The sequence below is a fragment of the Convolutriloba macropyga genome, chromosome 4 (assembly GCF_964194025.1).
Source record: "Convolutriloba macropyga chromosome 4, txConMacr16.3, whole genome shotgun sequence".
In the NCBI taxonomy this organism is placed as follows: domain Eukaryota; kingdom Metazoa; phylum Xenacoelomorpha; order Acoela; family Convolutidae; genus Convolutriloba; species Convolutriloba macropyga.
This window is the reverse complement of record NC_134471.1, coordinates 1,554,888-1,582,840: the sequence shown is the minus strand read 5'-3', so window position 1 is coordinate 1,582,840 and position 27,953 is coordinate 1,554,888. Positions and strand designations below refer to the sequence as shown.

At 33.4% G+C, this 27,953-nt stretch overlaps 1 protein-coding gene across 1 annotated transcript; it reads left to right on the top strand.

Moving 5' to 3' along the window:
* The first annotated feature begins 250 nt into the window (after nucleotides 1-250).
* LOC142338197 (uncharacterized) lies at nucleotides 251-13,908 on the top strand. Its single transcript, XM_075387843.1, has 5 exons — nucleotides 251-626; nucleotides 8,111-8,240; nucleotides 8,756-8,907; nucleotides 12,869-12,999; nucleotides 13,288-13,908. The coding sequence occupies exons 1-5, from the start codon at nucleotides 560-562 to the stop codon at nucleotides 13,555-13,557; spliced, it is 750 nt and encodes a 249-aa protein (XP_075243958.1). The 5' UTR covers nucleotides 251-559; the 3' UTR covers nucleotides 13,558-13,908.
* Nucleotides 13,909-27,953: the final 14,045 nt, after the last annotated feature.

The following is a 27,953-nucleotide window of genomic DNA, read 5'->3' as shown; positions in this document are numbered from 1 at the left end:
AAACTTTGCCAGTGTTTTAAATCGCTATTATAATCTATAAGATAATATCTTTAATGCGCAGTTTTGTAGAAATTTTCGCTATATTAGCAATTTATTTCCCTATCTTAAGGGCCGCCTAAGTGCTTGCTACATGAGTAAGCAGCTCTACACAGCCACATTTTTTGCTATTTTTAACAATTTTGAGTTGAAAAAGGACTGAAAAATATTTTTGTATATTTAATATTGAATTGACCGTGTTTAATAATTTCATAGTTATTTTGCAGTAATTAACAATTTTTTGCCCGGGAACTAATTGCTTCATAAGCTTATTAGTTTACAATATTGTTTACTATATATGATTTTGGTGAGCATATTTGCCCCGAAAATTAAATCCACAGATATACGCCTTCCACTTAAATTTGGTTCTGTTTATTGAAACAACACATAGATAAACTGGTTGATGTATTTCAAGTTTTGCTCATTTGTTTAAATCCCAAAATGTCAAATCAACAAGACTACAAACTTTGATTACAGCACCCTACGTTAACTGAGCTGAGATTTAAACTGATCACAATTTAAAATGATGGTTTTCAATTTCCCCACGAAGTTCTATTTTTGGATAACTCTGTTTTGTTGGCTGCTAATTGGTTAGTGCTCTACAAACGTGAATTTAGTCTTTGATTCCCGATTTTGTAGGAATACAAATTTTTTCATGATTGTAGAACTATATAAGAGTTTTTATTTTTTTGTGAAGTGCTAGTCAAACGAGGATTGAACACACCTACTGTTGACCATGATAGTTCTTTAGAGACGATACTTAGAATAATGAATAATATGCTCTAATACATTGTTCAGAGACATAAAGACAGAAAGAATTAAAATTTAATTGCAACCATATGCAAGACGAGAAGGCTAACTTGCAGGGCCCCGCAAGATTCTGACAAAAAAATGAAAACTTTGCAAGGTTTTGCAAGACTACGCCCAGACAAAACATCAAGTCTTAATCAGTAATGATTCAGTGAAATGCCAAGTCTTGGATCAGTACTGTATTGGAGCTCTGCCAATGTCGCTTTTTGAGACTTGGCACGTCTTAAATCAAGTCTTAAGTCTTGGCAAGCGTGGAGTCAAGTCTTGGTCAAGACTTGACATGTCTTGCACAAGTCTTGGCCACGACTTTACAAGTCTTGGGTCGAGTATTGAGCAAAGTTTTTGATGGTTTGACTTCGTTTGTTACCGACAGAAAAAGTCCGTAGCTTACCGTGGCCTGCCTCAAAAACTCTCCAAATTGAGAGAAAAAAAACACAAGGCAACATGAGCAATTCCACAAAACTCACTTGAAAGCGAATGAAAAAATTCTTATATTGCCCAAAGGTACCAGTCATGGCCACTTTTCTCTGACCATTGAAAACAAATTGATTTTTGGTGAATATGTTCAAGTGTTGTTATATCCTCAAGTAGGAAGTAGCTTGTTCAGATGGAAGAACTTCTCGTAAAAATATTTTTACCAAATTCTGCTTATATTGAAATGCATTAATAATAAATTATTTCTTTTTTAAACTCAACTTTGCCTAAATGCGCAGTAATCAAGACTTGTCAAGTCTTGGTCATGATTTGGTTCACGGCTTGCCAAATGTTGGCAGATTTGACAAGTCTTGATCAAGATCTGACTTAGACTTGACAAGACGTGTATTTCACTGGAGATGTACTCATCAAGACTTGAAATTAGTGTCGGACGGCACTGTTGCATTTCTCATAGCTTTTATCTTCTACACTCTCAATATACTCTAATGTATAATTTTTTGCCTTTGTAGCTTTTATTAAAATCTCAAAGGAAACAAAAATGAAAATCCAAATTATATTGATTGATTACTCTCGCCTGATATAGAAAAGAAATGGAAAACACGTTTGTGTTTTTTTACCGATATAATTTGTGTTTTTACCTGTTGAATTGTTATCTTGCAAGGTAACCATTCGAGATTCTCGGGGAAATGACTGGAGGTAAATGGACAGAAGCAAACTAATCTTTTCCGTAATCATATACATCATTTGATGACATTAATAAGCATACCTCCAAAAAATATTGTTCGAAATTATGATTACATGTATCGAAAAACGTGTATAATGCAAAATCATTCTCAGATGACTTGAATTCAGGTAATATTAACGTAAAATAGGGATGAAATGTTTTCACAGAACCAAGAACAAAACGTTATAGTCTCTGTCTTCTTAAACATGTTTAAAAAGAAAGAGAAATAATATTTTTTTTGTATTTCTATGAAATAGTGACGAATCTTGAGAAGCATTTTTAAAGAAAAAAATGAAAATTTGGAAATTATACTGAAAACTGAAAATTTAAACCAAAAAATTGAAAGACGTAACTCCTTATTTTTTGGTGAGATTTTTGCTATCATGATTACCGCCACTAATCTGACTGAATTTATTCCTTAGTCAAAAAATCGGAGTCTGTTATGAGTCTGCAGTGTCTGCGAAATTATATCAGTTAGATTATAACAAAATGTCTCAAATCTTATATCAAAAAATCAAAATAGTTTCTTAGAATGACACTTTCTAAAACAAAGCTTGACCAAAAAATTGAGCAAAAAATATCAAATAGCAACTGAAACGCAGTAATTGTAATTCAAAATCATGAAAACGTAACGGCGAACGTGCATTTCAGGTAAAAATTTAGTTGAATTTAAACGTGACGTCAGAGCTTATAAAAAACTCCCGGAGAATTTGAGATTGAGTACATTTTGAAATACTTATTTGTTGAATCAGTTAGAGATTTTTGGATTTATAAAACACAAAACTGTGCGTATACTAAACCCGGACCCCAAAAAACGTAAGATAATTTTTAGAAACCGCATTTACTCAAAAATTTCTGAAGTCAAGAACCATGTTGCATGTTGCGTATTCGAGCGCGATCGTTGTTGTTTTTTCAAAGATCAAAAATTCTAATTTGTGAAGTTTTATAATTTTGCACGCACAGAAAGATCAATTCATTGAAAAATATGAGAAGCAAATTTTAAGCTCTCCGGAGTTTACTGGCAAAAAGGAAAAGTCAATGTATTTTATGGAAATGGTTTTTCAATTTGAGCATAGAATAATAGACTAGACAACTAGGCTTTTTTGTTGCCAGAAGAAACGAATAAGATATTTGTAGAAACAGGGTCACAAATTTGGAACAAAATATTTATGTTGAATTACCTGCGCCATTAACAAAGAAAACTAAACGACGTTTCGCAATGGGAAAATCCAGATTAAAAATGACTTAGGAACATCCAAAAGCAAAGGAGGAGGACGCATTGGATTGAATTAAGTGACGTCTGTTTGCCATTTTGTAAAAAAGTGTTTTGTTGAGCCCGCAAAAATAAAGAAACTCGGTTCCATTACCTCCCCCAAAAACTATACGTTCATTTTGTAAAAACAAAATATAAGAATTTTTTGCCGCAAATTTTGTCTTGTGTGTAGAAGAAATCAAATTGCTAATGTACTTTTCTTCGCGGCAACTTTTTTGACTCCTTAAATTGGTTGCATCTTTTTAAAATTTAACGCAAAATAGAAGATGAATGTTAGCACAATAAAAAAGGAAATATTTGAAAATATTTAGAGATAAGTGGCTCGAATTGGTTAAAGTTATTCAATTAGTGTAATCGGAATGTGCTGACATGGACATAAAATTCAACAAATGAAAAAGGACTTGAACAATTTTTAGTTCTTTAAAATTATTGACTAACTTTTGCATCGGATTGCCCATAAACACATTAGTATCGGTTGTTTAAAATTACGATTATGCTAGAATTCGTTGGGAGGAAACACACAATAGTACTTTTTCTAACATCTTTAAGATCTGATAGTATTACCGGTAGATTTTTTGTTTTTTATTACTGTAACGTTTGATTAGTCGCAATGACGATTTGTTCCCATCTTGTAAGGTCAAAGAGTTCATAAATTATACGGACCTTAGTTTTGTCATTAGAGTAGCTGGAGCTATATCTACGAAAAAAAATTGTTTCTTGCTTTCTTTGATCCAAAGGAAAAAAATATTGAAATTTTTCAGAAAAACGTTTTTATGCATTTTGTTGTTGAAGTTTACAACGATTTCTGTTGGTAGTTTCTAAGCTGTTATTTCGTAGTTAAAATATTTCATTTAAAATTTTAACGTCAAACCCCAGTGACACGAAACCTGATACACCTTGCCAAGACCTGAAAGATCTTGGCAAGATCATGACAGTCCTGACAAAACATGGATTATTATAACAAGACTTGATAGGACAAAAATTCTTGGTACATTGTGATAACATCCTTTCAAAATCTTGTCAAGCTGTATTATGAAAATGTCTTGATTAAACTGGCCAATATCATGGTAAAAACAAGCCATAAAAATCTGATACAGGCAATGAAAAAATTGTGATATGTAAAAGTCTGTAAGCGGTTGAGGTGGATCAAAGACGCTTTTCGATAATAAATGATTTTATAAGCGTTCTTTTTAAATGCAATGATTCAAGATAAGTCCCAAGTCAAATCGATTCTCGTGACGAGACTCAAAATTAATTCAATCAGTAGAACTGCAGAATTGTAAATTTCAAATCTGTTCATAACATTTATAATTTCTAAGAAATTTGTTTGGGTTTGACCTACTAACTTGCTAAACTTAATATTTGGCTCAAATGAGGGGAGTAGTAAGTAATCAGACTGATATTATTGCTCTTTTCCTTTGCACTAAAATTATAAATTGATCTCTTCAAGAATTTTTGCATTTAAACAAACGTTTTTGTTATCGGACTTTCATATATCAACGAAAACAACTTTTCAAACTCACAATCAACGGTTTTGGTTTCACTTCATTTCGTTTTCTGTTTTTTATTTGGGCGGAAACAATAAAAAAATCGAGACATGAAAAACTGTGTTAATAAGAGACGGTAGAGTTGATTAAAAATGCTTTCCGATATAAGATCCTGCAATTTCGTTTATATCTTGCTATTATCTTGACATGTAACTTGTCAAGATTTTTGCAAAAATTTCCATGATTAAGTATGCTTATGATCAAGCTATGATGTTCAATTTCACTGTTTTTTTCTTCAATTTTTGCGGAGCTGAAAAGGAAACAATGAAAAACTTGTTGTGGAGATTGAAAATAGGGGTGGCGTAGGAGTCTTTGTCATGAACAATTTGAATTTCGTTGAAGTGAAACGATGCAATCACATTAATTTGCCGGCCCTAACAATAAAGATTATAGCAGATAGGCAGCTTTTTTGATTATTACTTGGATATATGTTACACCTAGAAAACAACATTTTGAAATTTTCAAAGGCTGAAAAATTATTTAGATATCTTACCAATTGAACCTGAATCTAAACACACACTATATGGAGACTTCAACATTAATTTTTTGGTTATTAGTGCAAACTTCCGGAAAAAAGTCACTTTGCTTGCGGGAAATAACCTCTCTATACTTGAAAACCTTAAATCAACACGCGAAACCTCGAGCACGAGATCACCACTGGATGCATTTTTTCCAACACTTTTCTTTCTTTCCACACTACTGTTTCAAGTATTTCAGACCACCGTAAAGTAAAACTAACGTTTGAACAATCTCTGGAAATCATTTTCAACGGCCACGAAAATTTACAAGAAAATGGGCCCAATTAAAAAGCTGTATATTTGTCGAAAACCTTAACAATATTTGTATATATATATATATATATATATATATATATATATATATATATATATATATATATATATATATAAATGGACAAATTAAAACCGATAATGGTAGCAAATTGTTCTGTGATAGGGTTTTCGATAAATTGCATGAGAATTTGATTGACACCCTAGACGAAAATCTACACATATTAGATTCAGCTAGAACTGGAGCACAAAAAACGTGGATAGATAACCACGTGAATAACCACGTTGATAATGTTCTGCAAAACTATTACAAAGAGCAATGCAAACTTTCAGAAGTCTAGTTAGACAAAAACTAAGACATTTTTACCAAAATAAGATTGGAAAAGAAGCAACAGATGGCTAAAGAAATTTCTTCAATCTCATCAATGAATCACCGGACAAAATTAAACTGGCTCAGCACAATAAAGAAAATGTAGAAAACATGGAAACATTTACCATTTTTTTTGAAATTCTTGTAGAGCTAGCAAAACATTCCATACAAAGCAGAGATATGAAATCGAAATTAACACAAAAACCATGTTCTTTTTTTCAATAACCCCTACCGGAATCATGTGCATGCTGCCATTGCCTCCATTGCCGTTCAGTTTAGATTGACACAACATAAAATACATTTTTCTCAAAAAAAGTATATCGGGCAGTTAGTCCATTACTTGAAACATTATATAATAAGCAGCTAAAAAATGGTTTTTTGCAGAAATTTCTATAAGTAGCCAAAGTTTTGTTTTTTTTTTTTAAAATTGGCAATTCTAACAATCTCGCAAACTACAGACCAATCTCATTACTTCCAACCATTGACAAATAGTTTGAAAAATTATTTAAAAAAATTTACACGTTTTTGAAGAAAAACAACGTGTTTTCAGAAAATCTGGTGTGCGAAGCAAATTAAGTACTGTTGACGCATTTGCTTCAGTAACTGAAGAAATCCTGGAAATTGGTTTAAATCAAAACATTTAACTAAAAGCACTTTTATTGGTCTAAATGAAGCTTTCAATACAGTGAACCATGAGATAATGCTGAAAAAGTGTGAACACTACAGAGTTCAAGTAATGGTACTGAAAATAGCTGATTCCTATCTGAAAGATAGAACCCAATATAGTCAAATAGGCAAAATTGAATCTGCAAAAAATGTCTGAGTAAAATGTGGAGTCCCACAAGGTTCAATTCTCGGTCTACTAGTTTTCATTATCTACCTAAATGACGTTCCATCTCAAAAATCAAAAGCAATTAAGACTATTCTCTATGTTGACGATACAGTTGTTTTTATAAAGGTAGTACTGAGATTGTAGGAGTAAAACACGATACTACACTAGCCGCAATTGCAAGCTGGTATCGAAAAAATAAATTAACAATTAACACAACAAAAAAACACATGTGTTTGGAGAAGGACGCAATCTAAACCAGCACACTCTAACAATAGATCGGACCGAAATTGAACAAACTAGCTCTTTTAAGTAGCTAGGATTAATTTTATACAACCAGTTTAAATTCAAAGATTCTATAAACTGCGTCAAAGAGAAGCTTTTAAAATTCTGTTCCCCTTTCTTTACGCATTATTTTTTAACGAGAACACAACTTCTAAGGAGTTTTAAAATTAATCTCAAAAGAACAATGCAGCACGGATTTTTATTCAACGGATCTAATGATGAAATTTTTTTAAAGACAACTCAACATGTTAAAATCGGAAACGTAAGCACGAGTCAATCGAGCAAATACAAGTCCACATTTCGATCAGCAATGCCTCAGATTTACATGCTTTTGAAATATTCAAACTACTAGGAAAACTAATACAAAGTCAACCTGTAAGCGACATTTTTCCAACCATAATATTGGATTCGGACCTAAATGAAATCCTGAAAAAAAGAAATCGTGGACAGTGTGTACAAATTGGCTGACAAAGGTTCGATAGTAATTCATTGATATGTTAATTTTTTGTGATGCTAACAGGAGTTGATAGACAGACTATTTCATGTTCATTAGAGAAAAAAATAATCGGTTGCTAAAAATATCGTTTCTTCAATAGTTAACCTCTACTAGAAGGGGTAATTTTTCAATATTAAATATCTTTTTTCTTTTTTTTTATTTCAACTAAAATTGCACAACTCTTCCGTGAGGCGCCTGAAAACAGACCAGATAGGTTAAGAGGTGACCTTGTAACGTCGAAAATTGTAAGCGATGGTATCAGTACAATGTATGTAATTTTTGCTACTATTTTATGATAATGGAACTACGAACAAATTGTTGTTTTTATTATTTTTATTATTATGTGAAAACGATCAAAATTGTTAAATTGTAAATACCCAAAATGACGCAATATACTAACTTTCTTACTTTCTTTCAAAAAAAATAGAGCCAATGGAAAACGAAAAAGTCATTATCAATTCGTTGACTTTGCAAAATGACAGAAACTAATTTTATCCCTAAGAAAATCATTTTTCAGAATTGGACTATGTTGGATCTGCCGGAAATTCGAGTGATGCAACCGGCTCGGCAGTGGCACCACGTGAATCTCTGGATTTTCTGCTTGCCGACAGATTTACAGAATTGGGACTAAAATGTCTACAGTACAGGTAAAATTCCAGGGTTTAAGATAAAAAAAACTCGAGAATATAATAAAACTCGATATATAGGTAAATGTTAAAAAATGTTAGTTTTATATTCAGATCTCATAGCTGATGGGATGGAATTGGGTTAATCAGCGAATATTAAAATCTAATTCGACGCTTGACTTATCAAACCCCCTAGTTGAGAAGACAGAACAAAGAAGAAAAATGACAAAGCTTTTTTGAATATTCGTTAGGTTTGCTTTCAAGTTAGGTTTGCTAGGAAGCACCAGCATTTTCGATTTCGTCGGTTTAAAATGTAAAAATTCAAAAGATAAGAATGTCGTGCTCTCACAAATTCCGTTTAATAAAACATAAAATTCCACAAAGAATTCCACAAAGGTATTGAGAGTATATAAAAGTCACTTTATACAGAGATAGTTTTCGTTTTGGAGCTTTAAGTTGTACCGATCTACAACTTTAATCTAAAACTACTGTAAAAATTTTAAAGAAAAAAGTTTTTCAGCTTTGATTTTTTCCAGCCCTGTTTTCTGCCTGATGGGTTACTGGCTGAACACAAAGCAGAGTGACCGTGAACCAAAAAATGATGACGTAGAGAAATTCAGATACTTCATTCATTTGCTGTTTGAGGAGGTCAATTGGTACTCGTTCAAACCACAAGACCAGAAAAACCGTAAGTAGAACAACGACCCTAGAGCCTAAGAGAGCCAATAATACGGACCGTTACCAGGGTCAAATTGACAGATTTGAGGATATCGGAGATTATGAGTCAGCGCGCCCACTAAGAGGTTTTAAATAAAATTGAGCTAACTTGTTGATTTCAAGATAAACAAAATGAAAAATTCACAGAACAACAGTTTGGAATTTGTGACAAAAATCCGCAAGTTATAAACAATTTCAAAATATTTCTCTGATAGTTTTTTTTCTCAAGATTTTATTATCTCATTTTACTGGTATTTCGCTATAAATTTTAAACTGTTTTGAATAAATAGGCCATCGTGTGGTTTATTAGATTCATTTTGTGCACTGAGTTTTGAAATAGACCCAAAAAGAAAAAAAGAAACACAATTTCAAATCACTTGAGAGAAAAGTATAGTTTTCTGGAAACACAAGTATGCTACCCGTCCATCAGTTTTAGTTAGCTTCTCAAATGATTTGTCTTCGGATTCATACAGAAAACTGGCAAAAAACCATGATTTCTACTGTAAGGAGACAAAATTCCTCACATAGATCTCCTTTTACATATTCATTATGAAAAACAAGATAGACCCCGAGGTTAGGGGCAGAGCAAATCAACGCTGAATCAGTCTAGAGACATTTTGTTTTTCAAAATGGCCAGTACTCTGTTCATTTCATAATTTACACTGGTCTTGAATTTTGAGTTAAATTTGATTCATGAAAAATGATATGTTCAGATTAACTCACGCCCAAAACGTTTGCTTTATATGAGATTCGAACATCCGGGTTGGTACTTGTAACTTTTAATTTGGGTAGCAAGTCGTAACCACTAAGCTAAATGGGCTATGTGGTAATTGCCTAAAAACTTGCTTATGTATGAATAGTGTGTAAAGTTCTACAGTAGTTACCAGTTATAGGCTACAAAAGTGTGACATTATTGTGCTTAGACTTAATATTGGGGTATGAGTAACGTTTAGGCTGTACAGGATAAGATTAGCCTGGCCCAACTCTATGGCCTCATTATAATCAAAATTAACGAAAACTGCACGTAAAAAAACTTGAAATGTTCTGGAAGTGCAATGCTTCAGAACAGAATTAAGTTAATACTCTTGAAACGTGCTGGTTCAGCGCTGAAATGCTCGGAGACTCAAGTCGAGGTAAATGGATCAACAGCAGAAATGGTGCCACATATCGTCTTGTGGTTAGATTGTTTCGAGAAAGTTTTCCGAGACAAATTTTAAACTTAATACAACCTTAATTACCATTACAATTACAATTACCTTAATTACAATACATCCCCATTACAATTTTTTTGTTGTTGTACAGCAACTTGTCACGTAAAACCCGCGTCACGCATCGTACAACTTTCGATTTCAAACTAAATCATATATAATTCTTGAGAATCATACTAAGTCATACTTGATCTGTGTGATTTCTTAAAACTCATACAAAATTATACATGATTTCACGGAAGCCATACAGGAATCATAAAAATTTTGAGACCCAGAATTTTTATAATTGCACTTCGGAGTCGTTTATGGAATCGCATAGTGATGCCGGGGATTTAAATAAGTGATCCCTACCAATATAAAGTAAAAAAAGAGTAAATTAAAAGCAAGCAAGATGTATGAATCTTTGTTATCATACTAGTAGGGTGTTTGATTTCTTTGTTCTCATACTAAGTAGTTTCAACTTGGAGATTTCAACTCGGAAAGAGCCGTTATGTGATACCATATTATGCTATACAATGGTGTAACCATATTTAAACAATAAAACGAAGTTGGAGTATGTTACCGACATCATGTATCGGTTGCTCATTTTTGTTTTACTCGTCTATTTTTCTTCTTTCTTTACCAGCAAACAAATTTGGGATGAATTCTGTCGTCCCCTCACAGCTTAGTGGGCATATGTTTTACGCCCCCGGTGCACTTACAATTCTTTCATAGTAACGTGCTATATGAAAACAAATAAAATGTATTTGGGGATAATGAAAAGCACGGGGGAACAGAACAGATCCCAAATTTGTTTTATTGGTAAATCAAACCAGGTTACCTACCCATCGTACGACTTTTATTGATTTAAGTACTAGGCCATATATGACTGCTAGTAATTAAACTAGGTTATATACGATTTTTGTGACTTCTTACTAGACTTACCATGATCATGTTCAACAAAAAAAACAAGCTGAAGACCTCAATGTCTAAGTAGGAACAAAAATCTTCATCGACTGTGTTAAGCAGTCCCGAAGGTTGGTGGCAGAGTAAATCAGAGCTGAATCAGCATAGAGACGTTCTGTTTTTTAGGATGGCCAGTACTCTGTTCGTGTCCCAAATTACACTGGCTAGTCTTGATTTTGAGTAAAACTTACTTCATGAAAAATAATATGCTCAGCTTAACTCCCGCCCTCAAGTTTTGATTTATATGCGATTCGAACTTCCGCGAGAATACTTGTAACTTTAAATTTGCTTAGCAAGCTGTAACCACTAAGCTAAGTGGATTTTGTGGTAATTGCCTATAAACCAGCTTATATATAAATAGGTTTATACTAATGTAGTAATTACCAGTTGTAAACTACAAAAGTATGACATTGCTCTGCTCAGACTTAATATTCGGGTTTTAGTAATTTTTAGACTGAACAGGATAAGTTTAGCCTGGTCCATTTCTATGACATCAATATAACCACAATGAAGAAGAACTGCACATAAAAAATTAAAATTATCTGGAGATGCAATGTTTCAGAACTGAATTAAAATTTCAGACTTGATATGTGCTGATTCAGCGTTGAAATGCTCTAAAACTTATGTCCAGGGTATTAGCCATAACCATTTGTTTATTTTGCAACTAGCTCTATTAGAAAAGAACTGGCTTCCTAAAAGTGGTGAAATATTCACAATCAAAGTTGAGAAGTCACATATCTTCACGATTAAAATTAAAGAGAAAATCAATTTGTTTTAGTAATTTGGGAATAATTATGTAAATTTTGTACGCTGAAAAGTGCCAACTTTTCACCTTAAGGTAACGGAGGTCCTTATGAAAACTTATTGCTTGCACATTATTCTCTCCCTCTTACCTCTCAAACTTAAACCATCATCTTGAGCAAAAATGAATATCTTACATTACCACTATCACATTATTCACGACATATTCAATGTTTTGTGCTATTTAAATTAGATGAGAAAACTTAAAATTAGTTTCAATCCTTGAGAAGCATTCCATCACTACGTAGTAAGTGTGAAAGGGTGTAGTGAAATCAGGGAAAACCGGTTGCATTAATGATATATTTTCAACTTACCGAATAATCTCCGTTTATGTGATATTCACCATAGTCTGACCAATCTTGGCAGCAATGATGATACCACGTGAAAGTTTCAGACTTACGAAAAGGGTCAAAGTCACCATAATTACTGCAATGCTGCTCATCAAAAGAACATGAAATGTGTGGAATAAGAAGAAAAAGGACAGTCGAGAACAGGCCACTGTAGCACTCATGTTCTGCGGCGATACACATAGAGCGTTTAGTATTTATTAATAAGAGTCAACCGGTATGCCAAAATAGACCAAACTGCTTTAAAAGAAAGTGGCTGCACCTTACAGACCAATTCAAATTATAAAAATGTAATATAAATTTTTAGTTTATTATTGAGTCTGTCAGTTCTTTGTATGCACAGTCTGATGATGAGAGAAATGTGAAACATTCTGTGCAGTGTTGACCAAGAATGTAAATGAGGCCGCGAAGAAGAGGGACAGAGGGGGATGTTTCTTAATGTAGTCTGGGCAGACTGACAAAAGGTTTTATACTTCTATTTGTCTGGTTCAGTACTGGTTAAAACTGAAAGTCAATGATACAGCAATGAAACTCACTGCGACCAAAGTCCGGGAGTTAAATTGTACGATGTATTGAGATGCAAAGTTGAAACAAGCTATAAATTGGTTTTAATGGAGTTTAATGTGTTTAGATGGCTGCTGTACATATCAGACTAAGCTTTACGTCGAGTATGGACAAAAGAATGGTCTATCTCCCGAAGAATATTTGGATAAGATCTTCAAGTTTCAGAGAGTCGGAGACAAGAAAGTGGTGTTCCTCAAGGTGACAAAAATATTTTGTTATCAAGGGATTAATAATAAACTATCTTGACGTTATAATAATTTTTATAACTCGATATCATGAAAAATTGAAAATCGGTGAGAAAGCTTGCTTTATTGCCCTAGGTATGTAAAGACACAGATCAAAACACGTTAAAGTGTTCGGTTTTTAAAATGATAGATAGCTAAATTGAAGAATACTAAACAAAAATATGGCATTATTGAAAATGACTAAGCTATACCTTTAATTGCTCTGACTTCGAACAAATTTTTTCTCAAAAAATAATTTCAGGTCCGATTTCATCGGCCAACGTGCATGAATGTCATCAGCCAAATCGGATTTGGAAATGGGGATCTCAAAATTATTGGATCTCGCAACGGAATCAAAGGAAAATTTGCATTCCCAGCTCTAGGAAACAGTACAGCAGTGCCGGTGTTCTACGGAGAAACTATTGAGGCAAAACTGACTTTCTCCTGGTTTATAATAAACATTCTGTGTCTGGAAAAACCAGAGCTTTGTGAACCGATTGTTGAGAAACGTGCGACCAGTAGTGGAAATTAATAAAAGTCAAAAATAAAAACAAAAAAATGAAAGTCAGCTCTTCATTATGGTATGTGTAGTAATGTGGAGCAAAGCTCAATTCCTCTGTTTTTATTTGGCATAAAATGACAAATGTATACGATATTTCAATACTAAAATTTTTGAATACAGCGAAAATTAAATATTAACTGTCATTGTGTTGGAACCTCAAGTCGGCTGAACTCGGAACCAGGGCCAGAACATAGAATGGTAAGATCAAAATAACTCAACGAGGGGTGCCCAGGCTTATATGCCAGACGGACTCCAGTATGTCTAGACCCTCCCCGACGGAAAAGGTCTATGTTCAGAATTTCATGCATTCATGTTCAGACTATCCTGCATGTTTTTGGATGTAATTTTGTGCAGCTTCCATCCTATGCAACGCACGACGCACGAAGTATGACCTTGCAATGAACGGTAAGAGTTGAAAAATATCTGAGTCTCTGTGTCATCATATCTGAAGATTTGCAACTGGTCTGTACGTCTGACGAAGAGTTTGCACAAACTTTAAAATATTCGAAATTTTTTTGTTCTTTTATATGTCTAAAGGCTGAGTCCAAAGGTGCTAAAACTGACAGCTCAATCTTCATAACTGATGATATAATATGTCAAAATTTTATATGAAACCAAATACAACCAACCACGGCAACGATTTCTTTTATTTTTTTTCTCAATAGCAACAAACCATATAAACAAGAAATGAGCTGCACATAAATAGTGCGCAGTTTAAAATCCAAAATTCATTGCCTTCAGAAGAAAGCTGAAATTTGCGCGCTGTTTGAAATTCTTGCGTTTAAACCTGAAAAACACCAAAAAAACTACTGAGGAGCTTTTGTTTTCGGTTCTAAAAAAAATGCTGCAAAAATTGAATCCTAAAACAAGTGGGTTCCTTAAACGACTCGGTGGGATCCTAACCAAAAATGGTGACCTTATTTATACACAAGATTTGCATGAATGCTTGTTTTGTTCTCAAAAAATTCGGTTTCCAATTTTCAAAAGCAAAACTGATTTATAAACGCTAAGCTTCATTTTCTATTGCGCACGAATCATAAAAAGTTTACTTTTAATTTTACTCATAAATAGTTGTGAAAAGTAATCTATATCATAGTAGTAAAAATCCTTTTATCTACAATCGTATGCGCTTAGGGCTGTAGGTAATCTTTCTCTTAAAAAGTATGCCTAAGTACCCTCGATGGAAATTAATTCTTGTCCTTTTTTAAAGAGTATGTCTTTAAAATTTTTTGTGACTCAAATTTTATTGTTGTGTGATGGTTTCAGAGTGAGCAGCTGATGAAGTTTTCATAATATTGGCACAATTTTTCTATGCAATTTCATATTATATATTGAATAAAGCGTCCATTTAGAAATTTTGTGAAGTAAGTGCATTATAAATTAAAAAGGACTGAAAAAAGTGAAAAAATTTGGCGTAAATTCTGCTGCCAGAGGTGGCAAAAATGAATGCGTATCATCAAGTATCAACTGAGAAGTACACTAACGTTTCAATATGTCCAAATAAAAATTGCTTTGCTGATATTGTACACAACCAAAATTGTCAGTCTAACATAATTTTACTAAAACTACATTTAATTAGGGCGAATAGAAGAAACAGATATTAGGCACATATCAGGAAGAAAATAATAACAAAAACTTAAACTGTGCGTGGTTGTGACTAAATTTTGTGGCAAGGTGCATGCGAACTTGTTAGTTGTGATTCAAAACTTAAAATGAGGCCCCCTAAAAGGGGCAATCAGGTCTGATAAAATTTTTATAAGTTTTAGAATTAGAAAAGGAAAAACGTTTGCCAAACCACATGAAATTATTCACTTTTTCAATGTACCAGTACAATAGTTCTGAAGTAAATGGTCTAAAACCAAGGTCAGCTCTCAGAATCGAAGAATCGAAATCCATTTATCGGAATAAATTTTTTTTAAAATTCTCTTGTTTTTTACATTATTTGTTGGAGTTTCACTTTTTTGCTTTAATTTGCCTCCATAAAAGCTGCCCCTGTCATATCAACATCAATTTTATCAGTCCTTGGATTTGTAACTAAAAAAGGGGTAGTACAGGTACGACAGGTAAAAAAGTAAACATAGAGCAAATTAGTTCTTTTTGTGTAATTTCCGAAAATCAAAGCAAGTTTTTTGAAAACGTTGTTATGTATGGCACAAGTTTCAAATACTAAATAAAATTTTTTTACAAAATAGCTTCTGAACATTATAAAAACTTCGAAAAACTTCTAACAACATTACATATTTATCAATAATCACATATTTTTCAAGTAGCTTTTCAAGTCTAATACTTCATTTGACCTGATATGAAATAAAAATTGTATTAATGAATCTATTGTTTTGATTTCAAAATTAATTATTTAATGTCTAATTGTCAGACAAATTGATCTATCATTTAATTTTACATGAATATGTCCCGCTTTCATTACAAAGAAGCTGTAGATACGAAATCTCTATGGTATTGTAATTCTATAACAAATACACTTTTCAACACATGAACATGCAGTTATTTCTCTTCATTTAACGAGACATTTTATTAGGTTTTACATGTTGCGTGACTTGATGTTACAGGATTTCATGTAAACATTTTGTTTGGTGTTAGAGGCATATCAAAGCAAATAGATAAAGAAACTTCTCCAGGATTTTGGAAAGCTCCACATCAAATTATATCTCATCTGGCCAAGATTTGACGAAAGGTGTTGACGGTTTACAGTAACTTGGATATGCTACAGATGGGTTTCCGAAATCTCATGAAATTATTGTTCCGACCCTCTTGAGGGGAGGGGAACTATATACTCAACTGGTTTTTTTTTTGTTCCGTGAATTTTCGCCGCTCGATATATTCATCGTAGAGAGTTGAGACTGGTATCATTAGAAAGCTCGTCCAGCGTAGAATATGGAATTAAAAAGATTTTTTTCATTTTCGCTTTCTACAGGGAGTTATCGAGGTTTAAACTTCTGAGCAAAGAAAAGTGAATTCACGTTGTTTTTATTCACATTTTCCGGAATTTTTGCCTAAATTTTCGTCAATTTTGCTAAAATTTGTTATAATTTTTAAGAATAGTGTCGTTGATTTTATTTTTGAAGACGAACAAGCATTGTTGATTGTTTTGATTTAATTTTTTTGATCAAAAAATCTGGATAAACATTTCAAAATTTAGCCTTTTTCATCGAAAACAGCACGAAATAAGCTACTTTAGTCCACTTTTATTAAATTTGCCGACAGTACACCCCCAAACAACACTCATACAATCTTTGTAGACTCACTGGGGGGGCTATTTTTACTTCAGAGTCCGCTGAGAGTGCACTGTAGTTAAAATTTTGCCGTTTTTGCTAACTTTACTCGTTGATTATCAAAAATGCAGAATTTATTTTGAGTTTCAACTCACAAATTATCTATATCTACAACATTCGAAAAATCAATTGTTCTTAACGGACAAAAAATATTAACAGGGCTAGCTTTGGGCCACTCCTGGACTGTTACAATCCAAAAAAAATCGGGTTGTAATCAGTCGGTCTTTTTTTTTTAAAAAAAAGAACTTTTTTTAATAATAAAGAACAGAACATATCAAATCAAAGCTCAGGAGTGATAGGTCCAACCAATTTGCTTGCTAAGCAGCTCCAGGAGGCTAATGCATTTAGTTTTTTAATTGAAATTTTATGGTCGTTTCTTTATTAAAAATAATTGACTTTTCAATAAATAATGGCTTAATTAACTTTTCCTCTATTTTTTTCTTAATTTGTTCAACTTCCAGCTTAGTGTCAGCAAAAAAAGACTGCTTCTTCTTTCTACTGAGTTAACATTTATTCTCGGTTGCAGTTTTAAGCCTGAAGTTATTGTTTTCTGGCTTTGATACTACAAGATTTTAGATTTTTGTTTGTTTTGATATTTGCCAGTTTTTCACGTTTTCTAACTTTGTCACATTATCACATTATTGACAGTTCTCATGTCACCTTATTAGCATTCAAAATAAAGCACAATTGAACATATTAAAATCCTGAAAGATATAAATCATCGTTTTAACGGCCTCGACGCCTCTTTCTTGAAGAAATCAATTGAATTTTTTAATTTTGTCTTGACTGTCATTTATGATTTGTCGTTTTGGTCGTATGAAACTTCCTGTAAAGTGATAGCTTTCATTGGCTTTTCATGGAAGAATAGAAGAACCGATATTCTGATATTAGCAGATAGCTGATGGCTTTCATGACTTTGAAACCCATCGTTTTCCAAAATTAAAAAAAAAACTTTTTAACTTCGCAATTTTGTTCTTTTTATGTTTCTTTTTGTTACCTAATCTCGTTAGTTAATTACAGGTCAAATATGACATTAAGTATGTCAAGGGAATAAAAGGGATTGGTGTCCCAAAATCTTTTTTTTAAAGAATTTGTTATGATCTTACTGGCTTCGACACCGCTTTTTCACAAAAAAAAAGTAAATTAATTTGATTTTTGTCAAACTTGACGTTCTTTTGTAGATGCAAGAAATATTTTAGATAATTACAGGTCTCGAGGGTTTCCTTTTCATGAATAAACGACGCTATTTAAATAGCTTTTTTTGTAATTAATGCCTTTCATGACATTGAATGTAATTTTGTTTCGAAAAAAATATTAAAAGTATTACATACTTTAGCACTTCGCTTTTTTGCCTACTTGTTACCTAGTCTTACTAATGAATGGCCAAGAACTACATAATAGCTGTTGGAGGCGCAATCAAGGCGCAATCAAAATATATTTTGAGTGCCAAAATTTGGCTTGACGGATTTGACAGCGTTTTCTGGCAAGTTTCAATTGAAATTTTGTTTGTTCTTTGTTGTTCTTTATAGACGCTTTAAAAAATGAATAAGGGCAGGTCCTAATGCCCTTCTATAGAAGCAGTGGTAATCGTAAATTTGTGGTAATATTAATTGATTCCTAATGGTATTTATTACTTTGAAGTTAACTGTTTCAAAAAAATAAATTAATTTTTTTACTTTACTGTTTTTGTTCTTTCTTGTATAATTGTTACCAAACCTTTTTATGGACTGGTCGCATATGTTTTCTGGTGATTTATAAGTTATTTTTGTTTAGTTTCAGGTTTATCTGACGGTATGTTGACTTTGTTATTAAATTTAGTTTTTAAGAGGGACATAATTTTTTTGATGTGATTAATGTTTGTTGTTGTTGTTGTTGTTGTTTGATTTTGCTGTTGGTCTTGACTCGCTTTCTTAATATTGACATATATGCATCAATTTTTACTCCACTGAGTTATGTGTTTTGGAGGTTATCTTATCGTTCATACAGAACTTTTTGAAAAAGACTTGGGCTTTTTTGGGATTCGCAAAAAATAATTTTTGGGTTCATCTATCTGTTCCTCATTTGGTAGACAATTATGCCAAAATTGTGGATGGGCGGGGTCGGAACCTTATGTGCCATCGCACACTACCGAGCCGCCTTGTTCTATTTACGAGTCTAAATTATTCTATTGGGGCTGCAGAGCAGCTTCAGAATGACATTTTTGTTCTATGAAGCGATCCATATATAGCAAAGTTTCAAACTGTTTTTCGCGCTTGTTGAGATTTTTTGGGGGGTTCCAAGACTATGGTATAGATGTTGTTAAAGTCCAAGTTCTTCATGCTTAACTTTTAGAGTTTAAATGCCTTCTTTGGGCAAGATTAACAAATAATGTTTTTTAACTGGGATCCTGAAAAGTACCAAGCAATGATGCATTTCGTTCAATTAAGTTACTACCGAGGTTAAAATGAATTGGTAAAGATACTATGAGCAAAGCGGGCGAGTAATGCAGTCAGAAATACATGTCAGTATGGGCTAAAAAATGTACTCTTGATTTCGGAGACTGAGCACACCAAACAAAAATGCTCCACCCAAATGCTGCACCCAAAAACATTTGATTCTAAAAAAATTTTTTGACGAGTATATTCTCCGGAAAATCTGCAAAATTCAGCATTTTTTGCACTAGATGCATGATGACGGTTGTCCAAATAATCTCGGAAATTATTTCGAACATCTCTCTATCATTATATAAGACAAAAGTGTCAATGGTTTTCACAAAAGAATTCTATTCCGTGGTTCGGCAGAAAACATTACCATATAAAATTTATCTGTAGTGTACTTCGTGAGATATCAGAGACATCTTTACACAAAGATTCGGCGTGGAATTGACGTGAACAATGTGAATGTGAGTGTTCACACTGGGTTCTTGACCTTTCTGTCAGAAAAAAATTCGAACTCTGCCGTAGTCTAACCCCGACGTTTATCTTGCAAGATTCCGGCCTATGACAGTTATCACGCAAAATTTTATCCTGCACAATCTTGCTAAAACTGTTTAGCATAAAGACAAGACATCGGAAGAATACGGTTATTTTGTGAGACCAGAATTGCGACAATATTCGTAAGACTTGTAAAATCTTGAAAAATAACCGTCGGATTTGGATAAGGATAATCTGTAGGAGCGTTATCGTGGCTTATTTTTAGGAACTCTGTTTTTTTTCTTGACATTTCGATAGCTTGTGACAATAGGTTAATATCCTAACGAACATTCAAAACGCAAGGACCAGCGATCTATATTCTCCACAAACAATAATAAATTTAATATAAATTATTCGACAAGGTTAAGTGTACCTAAGAGCAAAATAAACATCTAAAATTAAATCTTGACAGGTTTTGCGACAAATATTTGCAAACCTTGAGTTATAAAACGAATCAATTGAATTATCAACATATCCTTGGGAACCTATTGATACTTGCTGAAGCAATAAATTCAGACACAATAATTTTGTTCACACAAAAATGAAGTTTATCGAGTTGTTGGCTGTTATTACTGGGGTGAAGTATGGCTGTAATGCATACGGTGAGTTTTCCTCTGCCAGTTTAGATTAAATCACCGGTGAAATCCCCATGGATTGAAAGAAGACCGACTGCTTAACTAAAATCATAAATAACTAATTTTAATAATCAATTCTTTAATCATATCTCAGCAGATGGGGCGCCAAACTGCGGCAGGTAAACTAGCCCAATAAATAAGTGCGACCCGTTCTCCTATCTTAATGCACGAGAAAAAGGCAATAACAGAATTGGGCGACCTTGGGTTTAGCCGACAACCAAAAAATGAGAATTTAAGCATACACAATCCGGCCGGACGAAGTACTGCGATACTTAGGTTATTTCAGATTTTTCCACCAATCAGATTTGCTGACGATCACAATTGTCAATCAATCGTAATTGAGCGCTCGGTAAAGCTTCTCACTTTTCTGTGTCGGCTTAAACCCTCGTCGACCAATATTGCTACATTGCACCATTGCACCAACAATTTTTACTTAATTAGAATTGAAGTGCAAAAATTTGAATGCTTAAGTTTCAATAGAAATCATGAAGTTCATATCAACTTCTAGTCAAAATTTGTCTCTCGCATTCGCACACTGTCTCTTTTATACTACGAAAAATACGAAGACCAAGAAATTGGGGTGTTCAGGTTCAAAGCTCTGGATCAAATGTGCTTAATTTACAAACTTTGGCGTCAGTTCACATTAATTTGAGTATCATAAAAAAGATTTAAATCATGATTACAACAAAAACTAGCACACTTCCAGACGGAAAAGAGTGTTTTGGTGAATTATAAAAATAAACTAATCGAAAACTTCTAATCTGTGGACATGAGCAATTTTAAAGCAGTAGTATCCAATGTTTCATTGGACCACTCGAGCTAAGCTCAAGATTTGCAAAACTTTTTTGCCAACATGATGCAAAACTGAAACCTCTACCAATAAGTTATCTAATATTCAAAAAAATTAAGAGAAATCATATGAAATATTTAAAAAAAGACATCGTTTGTATCACTTTGAAAAAAAGACAAAGAAGAACTTTTACAATTCAAGTTTTTAAGATCGAGTTTTTCAGATGATATAATAAAGCAAGCTCAGCCCTGCCTCTTTCTGCATTTCTTCAATTACGCAAAATCACCAAATATTATGCCAAATTGTGAACAGTAACCTAATGAACACTCTATCACGAATAGGAAGTTGGGAGTTTCTTAATAACATAAAAACAAAAAAGGATTGTTACAGAAGAATAAGAGTTTCTAACTGTCAGTTGAAGTTATGTATGGTAAATGAGGGATATTTGACAATTTAGCTATTCTTGAGTCATGGTCTGTAAAATGCCAACATATAGCTGAACACAAAAAAACTTCTATTTTGCAGAATAAGATCGAATACTGAAATCCCCACAACAACAAAAAACTGCGCAAAGTTTTTCAGAAGCCTCTTTTTTCATGCCTACAATTTTTTCAATTGTCTGCGAAATTTGCATAAGATCGCAACTTGATCCAGTTGGCTTCTGCATATAATCTAATAAAAAAAGAAGCTCTCCTAGGAATTGGGGACAATTGGAATTGGGGCCAAGCTTGAATCTTAGCCAGCATTGGGGATATATATATATATATATATATATATATATATATATATATATATACTAATTTTCTGATATCTAATTTCAAAAAGTGTTAAAATTGTTTAACTTGCTAGGAACAACTTTTAATATGAAGTGGCTCATTTTTGTTTGTTTTGTTGTTCCTAAGACAGTCCCGGCCAGTACAGGATGACAATAAATTGTTATTAAAACTTCCATTCTACGGCCATCAAAAGAATGTGTTTTTGGTCATTCCCGATATGCTAAAAAGCAATGAGGATAGAAAAATCTGTTCTTAACAGTAATTTTTGATCTATGTGTATGTTGTTACGTATTCAATTCATTCAAACTTTCAAATGCTGTTATATGAAAATAGTTATGCGCTGATAAAAGATCCGCTTTTTTTTAGTCTGATTGATATTTCGCAAAAAAAAATTGTCATGAAAAATTGAAAAATTCTGCACTCGAGGCAATCAAAATTTGCATTTATAGTAAATTTATACCAAAAGTATTTCATCAAGTGTTTCTATTATCTGCAGAGAGTGCTTGATGTTCAAAACAACAAATTTATTAAAACAAATGAAATTTGTTACTTTATTTTTGTTATCAAAAAGTATCAGTATCGTGACGATCTATTTTTTGGAACAAAATGCAAATTGCGAAAGTCTTCACAATTAAGTGAAGTTGTTCACAAACAATCAGTTTTGTTGGCAAAATCTTTCTCTTATCGTTATCCTATTAGCTCTTTTTTTGAGTGTTTTGGTAAAAATTGGAAGAACCAAAGTGCAGTTTCATGATTTTAAAAATAATTTTTTTTTTCAAAAACAGTGTCAGGGTCTGTTGCAATAATTGCTGAGCATTTTTAGTTGAACTGCGCAAAATGTTTTAACATCCACTAAATGAAGCAATGATTCCTCCGCGCTCACTTACAAACATATACAAACACAGACACAGACACAGACACAGACACAGACACAGACACAGACACAGACACAGACACAGACACAGACACAGACACAGACACAGACACACACAGACACACACACACACACACACACATACCACACACACACACACACACATACCACACACACACACACACACACATACCACACACACACACACACACACACACACACACATACCACACACACACACACACACACACACATACCACACACACACACACACACACACACACACACACACACACACACACATACCACACACACACACACGCACATACCACACACACACACACACACACACACACACACACACACACACATACCACACACACACACACACGCACACACACACACATACCACACACACACACACACACACATACCACACACACACACACACACACACACACATACCACACACACACACACACACACACACACATACCACACACACACACACACACACACACATACACACACACACACACACACACATACCACACACACACACACACACACACACACACACACACACACACACACACACACACACACACACACACACACACACACACACACACACACACACACACACACACATACCACACACACACACACACACACACACACATACCACACACACACACACACACACACACATACCACACACACACACATACCCCACACACACACACACACACACACACACACACACACACACACACACACACACACACACATACCACACACACACACACACACACATACCACACACACACACACACACACACACACACACACACACACATACCACACACACACACACACACACACACATACCACACACACACACACACACACACACACACATACCACACACACACACACACACACACACATACCACACACACACACACACACACACACACACACACACACATACCACACACACACACACACACACACACACACACACACACACATACCACACACACACACACACACACACACACACACACACACACACACACACACACACACACACACACACACACACACACACATACACACACACACACACACACACACACACATTCAAACGTGAATTATTTATTCAATAAAATAATCTCATATAATCGACGGCGGTCAAACATCCAATTTGAAGAGACGTATTTTTCCAGATATCTCAAACTCTTTAATCGCTTTGCACGGAAATGAAGCAGATCGTCAATCTCTGGACTTTGTTCTGCCAGACGCTGGAGACAAATTAGGCGCACAGTGTTTGCATCGTAGGTGAGGATATGGACGTATTTTCATGTACAGTTTGATATAGCAAAACAGATTATTTCTATAACTTTCTAATCTCCCCAACCAATTTTCCTTAATTTCTTGTCCAATAAAAAACTGCAGTAAGTAAATAATTCACAGTCTAAATTATTAGTGATACCTCTAAATGACAACTATATGCTGAACCTGTCTTAATTGCAATTTCAATGACACTCAATTTTGTACACTCATTTAGAATATTGTCAGTATTCACTATAGTAGTAAGGATTAAATAGCTGGTGTTAAGTTAACAACGTGCCCTTCAATGCACCGTATGATATTCAGATATCGACGGATCCAGTATTACAGCTCCCTCGACCTTTATTCTCCTTTCTGTGCCACCAAGACCTTTAAACGTTAGTCTTTTGGGCCGTTAATATATACGCTTGAAAGAAGCAATTTTCAAGCGACAAAGCGAGCAAAATATATTACATGGAGGACTTGCATTTACAATTGCCCCGTACTGATTTACGCTTGGTGTTCCGTACGGGTTATTTTCAGACTCTCTGCGTACAGATTATTGAGTGGTAATTTGGATGATTTTTCTCTTCGCAACGACCAACAGTTGATCCCTTTAAAGAAGGACTATCTGGATTTTTTCTGTATGCACGGATCTTTGAAACATAATATTGTGTTATGAACATAATGATTTTCTTCCTGCATTTATTCTGAACATTGTGACTTTTTTCTCTACATTTATTCTGAACATTAAGACTTTTTCGCAGAATTTGGTATGATCACTCTGACAAAAAAAAACCTCATGAAAAGAAAAAAAGCATAAAGAAAACTCTAATTATTACATTCCAATTTTAGAAGGGATGATCAACAAAATAAAAAATCATACATTACAATAAACAATATACATTTATAATCTTGATCAGCTCACTAATGTGAATCCTATTTAAACGTTTGTTTAAATTTCGTTTTTTAAATAAATCCTCATTCTGCTCATTTTAATTCAAAAATCAATTCTCTTGACCTCTTCTGTTGATCAGCCAACGCCAATCCAAGCATGTATTTTAATCTGGAATGATTTGTTCCGCAAAAAACACTGAATCACAATAACAATTGACCTCGCAGAGCGAAAACAAACAATTGAGTGTATGAAAATTTCTATAAACTTTTAACCAAAATACCAATGTCTTCGCGTCTGCAATCACGCATACTTGTAGATCACTTGTATATGCACCGCAGACTCATCTTTAAAAAAGTGGTTTGACGAAAATGAGATACTTTTTGTTGCGAACCCTCTTGAGGGCGGAAGGAACTATACACTCAAATGGTTTTTTTGTTCAGTCAAATTTGACCGATCGATTTCTTCGTTGTAGAGAGTTGTGAGTGGTATCATTAAAAAGCCTGATCAGCGCAGAATAATGAAAAAAAAAGATTTTCTTGAATTTCGTTTTCTAGAGCGAGTAATCGATGTTTAATTTTCTGTGAAAATTAGACCAATTTGGGTTATTTTTTCCTATTTTCCGGAAACTTTGCCCTAAATATTTCGATAATTTTGCTCAAATTTTAAAATTTTTCAGAAAAGCCTTTTTTGGATTTTAACTTTAATGTAAAAGAGTATTGTTGAATATTTTGAATTAGTTTTTTGGCACAAAATTTTGGCTTAATATTTCAAACTTCAGGCTTTTTCATCAAAATTAGAACAAAAATAAGCCTCCTTATTCCACTTTGATTAAATTTGCCGGATGTACACATCCAAAAACCACTAAACAAATCTTCGTAAACTCGAAAAGTCTATAATTCTATTTCCACTTCCATTGAGAGTGCTCTACAATTAAAGTTTTGCCGATTCTTTGCTAACATTTATTTTTGAAGTTTTAAATAAAAAATTATCGATATCCGTAACATTCGAAACAATATGTGTTCCTAATGGACGATAAACTTTAGCAGGGCTAGTGTGGACCAATCTTGGACTGTTACAATCCAAAATTGTTTCGGATTGTAAATAGTCCATCTTTTATTAAAATGGGTTCTTATTTATATTAGTACGAACAAAACCTTTCAAATCAAAGTCTTCTGGTGACAGTTCCAAATGGTTTCCTAAGTAGCTTCAAAATAATGTATCTGGTTTCGTACTTGAAAGTTTATGGTCGTTTCCACTCTTAAAAAAATTTGATTTAAATAAATAAGGGCACATTGAAATTTGCCTCTATTTTTTTCTTTATTCTTTATTTGGTCAACTTCTAGCTTTGTGTCTGCAAAGAAAGAAAGCTTCTTCTTTATTGCGAAATGAAAAATAATCTTTATTGCAACTTTATGCCTTGAGTTATGGTTTTCTGGCTTGGATACTACTAGATTTCACATTTTTTTTAATTAGGCATTTGCCCATTCTTCACGTTTACTCGTTTTGTCACACTTTCGCACTATTGACATTTCATAAATTACTAAATTATTCTTCAATACAAAACACAATTGAACATATCAAAACGTTTAAAGATACAGATTCTGGTTTTAGCGGCTTTGACACCACTTTCTCGAAAAACTCAATTGATTTTTTAAATTTGCCTTTAATTGTCGTTTTTACCTTGTCTTTTTAATCGTATGATCTTTCCTGTTTACTTGCATGTTTCATTAAATTTCTATGAAAAAGTAGATGACATGATTCTATTAGATAGCTGGTGACTTTTGCTGTGAAACAATTGGATTCAAAAATAAAAAAAAAACTTTTAACTTCGGAATTTTAATCTTTTCAGTTTCTATTTGATACCTAGCCTCATTAACTACAGGTCATATATGACATTATTGCTGTCCGCGGAAGATGTTTCACGAAATTGGTGTCATAAAATTTAGTGTTTTTAAAGAATTCATAATGAGTTTACTGGCTTCCACACGCGTTTTTCACAAAAATTAAATTGTTTTTTGGTTATTGTCAAATTTGGTGGTCTTTATGTAGACGTAGGACATATGCTGGATAATTACAGGTCTTGAAAGCTTCCTTTGGATAAATAATTGAACCTATTTAATTACTTCATTTTGTAGCTAATGGTTTTCACGACTTTTGAAATAATTTTTTTTCGAAAAATACAAAACTTTTATTTATTTCTGCTTTTTTTCTTTTTTGTTTTCTTGTTACCTAGTCTCATTATTTAGAACTATATTAACGTGGTTTGAGGAACAACGCGCAATCAAACATTTTTGAGGGAAAAATATGGCTTTACGGCGTCGACAGCCTTTTCTGTCAAGTTTTTTTTGAATTTTTGTTTGTTGTCTATTTGTTGTTATTTTTGTAACCGCAAAAGAATTGAATAAAGACAGGTCTTAAAGCCATTCATTAGAAGCATTTGTATTCAAAAGCTGTGTGATGCTTTCAGTTGTTTTTTATTTGTTTTCATTATTTTAAAGTTAACTAATTTTAAAAACTATATGCTTATTTTTTAACTTTACTGTTTTTGTTCTTTTTTGACTAATTGGTACCGAGCCGTATTATGGACTGGTCCCATATCTTTTCTAGTGAAGTGTAGGTTTTTTGTTCAGTTTCATTTTTATCTGACGCTATTCTGACTTTGTTATTAAGTTTTTTTAATGGACATAAATTTTTGTATGTCATTAATGTTTGTTGTTGTTGTTTGATTTTGCTGTTCGTCTTGACTCGCTTTCTTTATAATGACGGATCTCATCAATCTAAGGCGTCAATTTTCATTCGACTGAATTTTTTATTTGG

Coding starts and splice junctions, on each gene's coding strand:
- LOC142338197 (XM_075387843.1), top strand. CDS start 560: ATGATGGTTTTCAATTTCCCCACGAAGTTCTATTTTTGGATAACTCTG. Junction 627..8,110: donor GTTTTGTTGGCTGCTAATTG/GTTAGTGCTCTA, acceptor ATCATTTTTCAG/AATTGGACTATGTTGGATCT. Junction 13,000..13,287: donor AGAAAGTGGTGTTCCTCAAG/GTGACAAAAATA, acceptor AAATAATTTCAG/GTCCGATTTCATCGGCCAAC.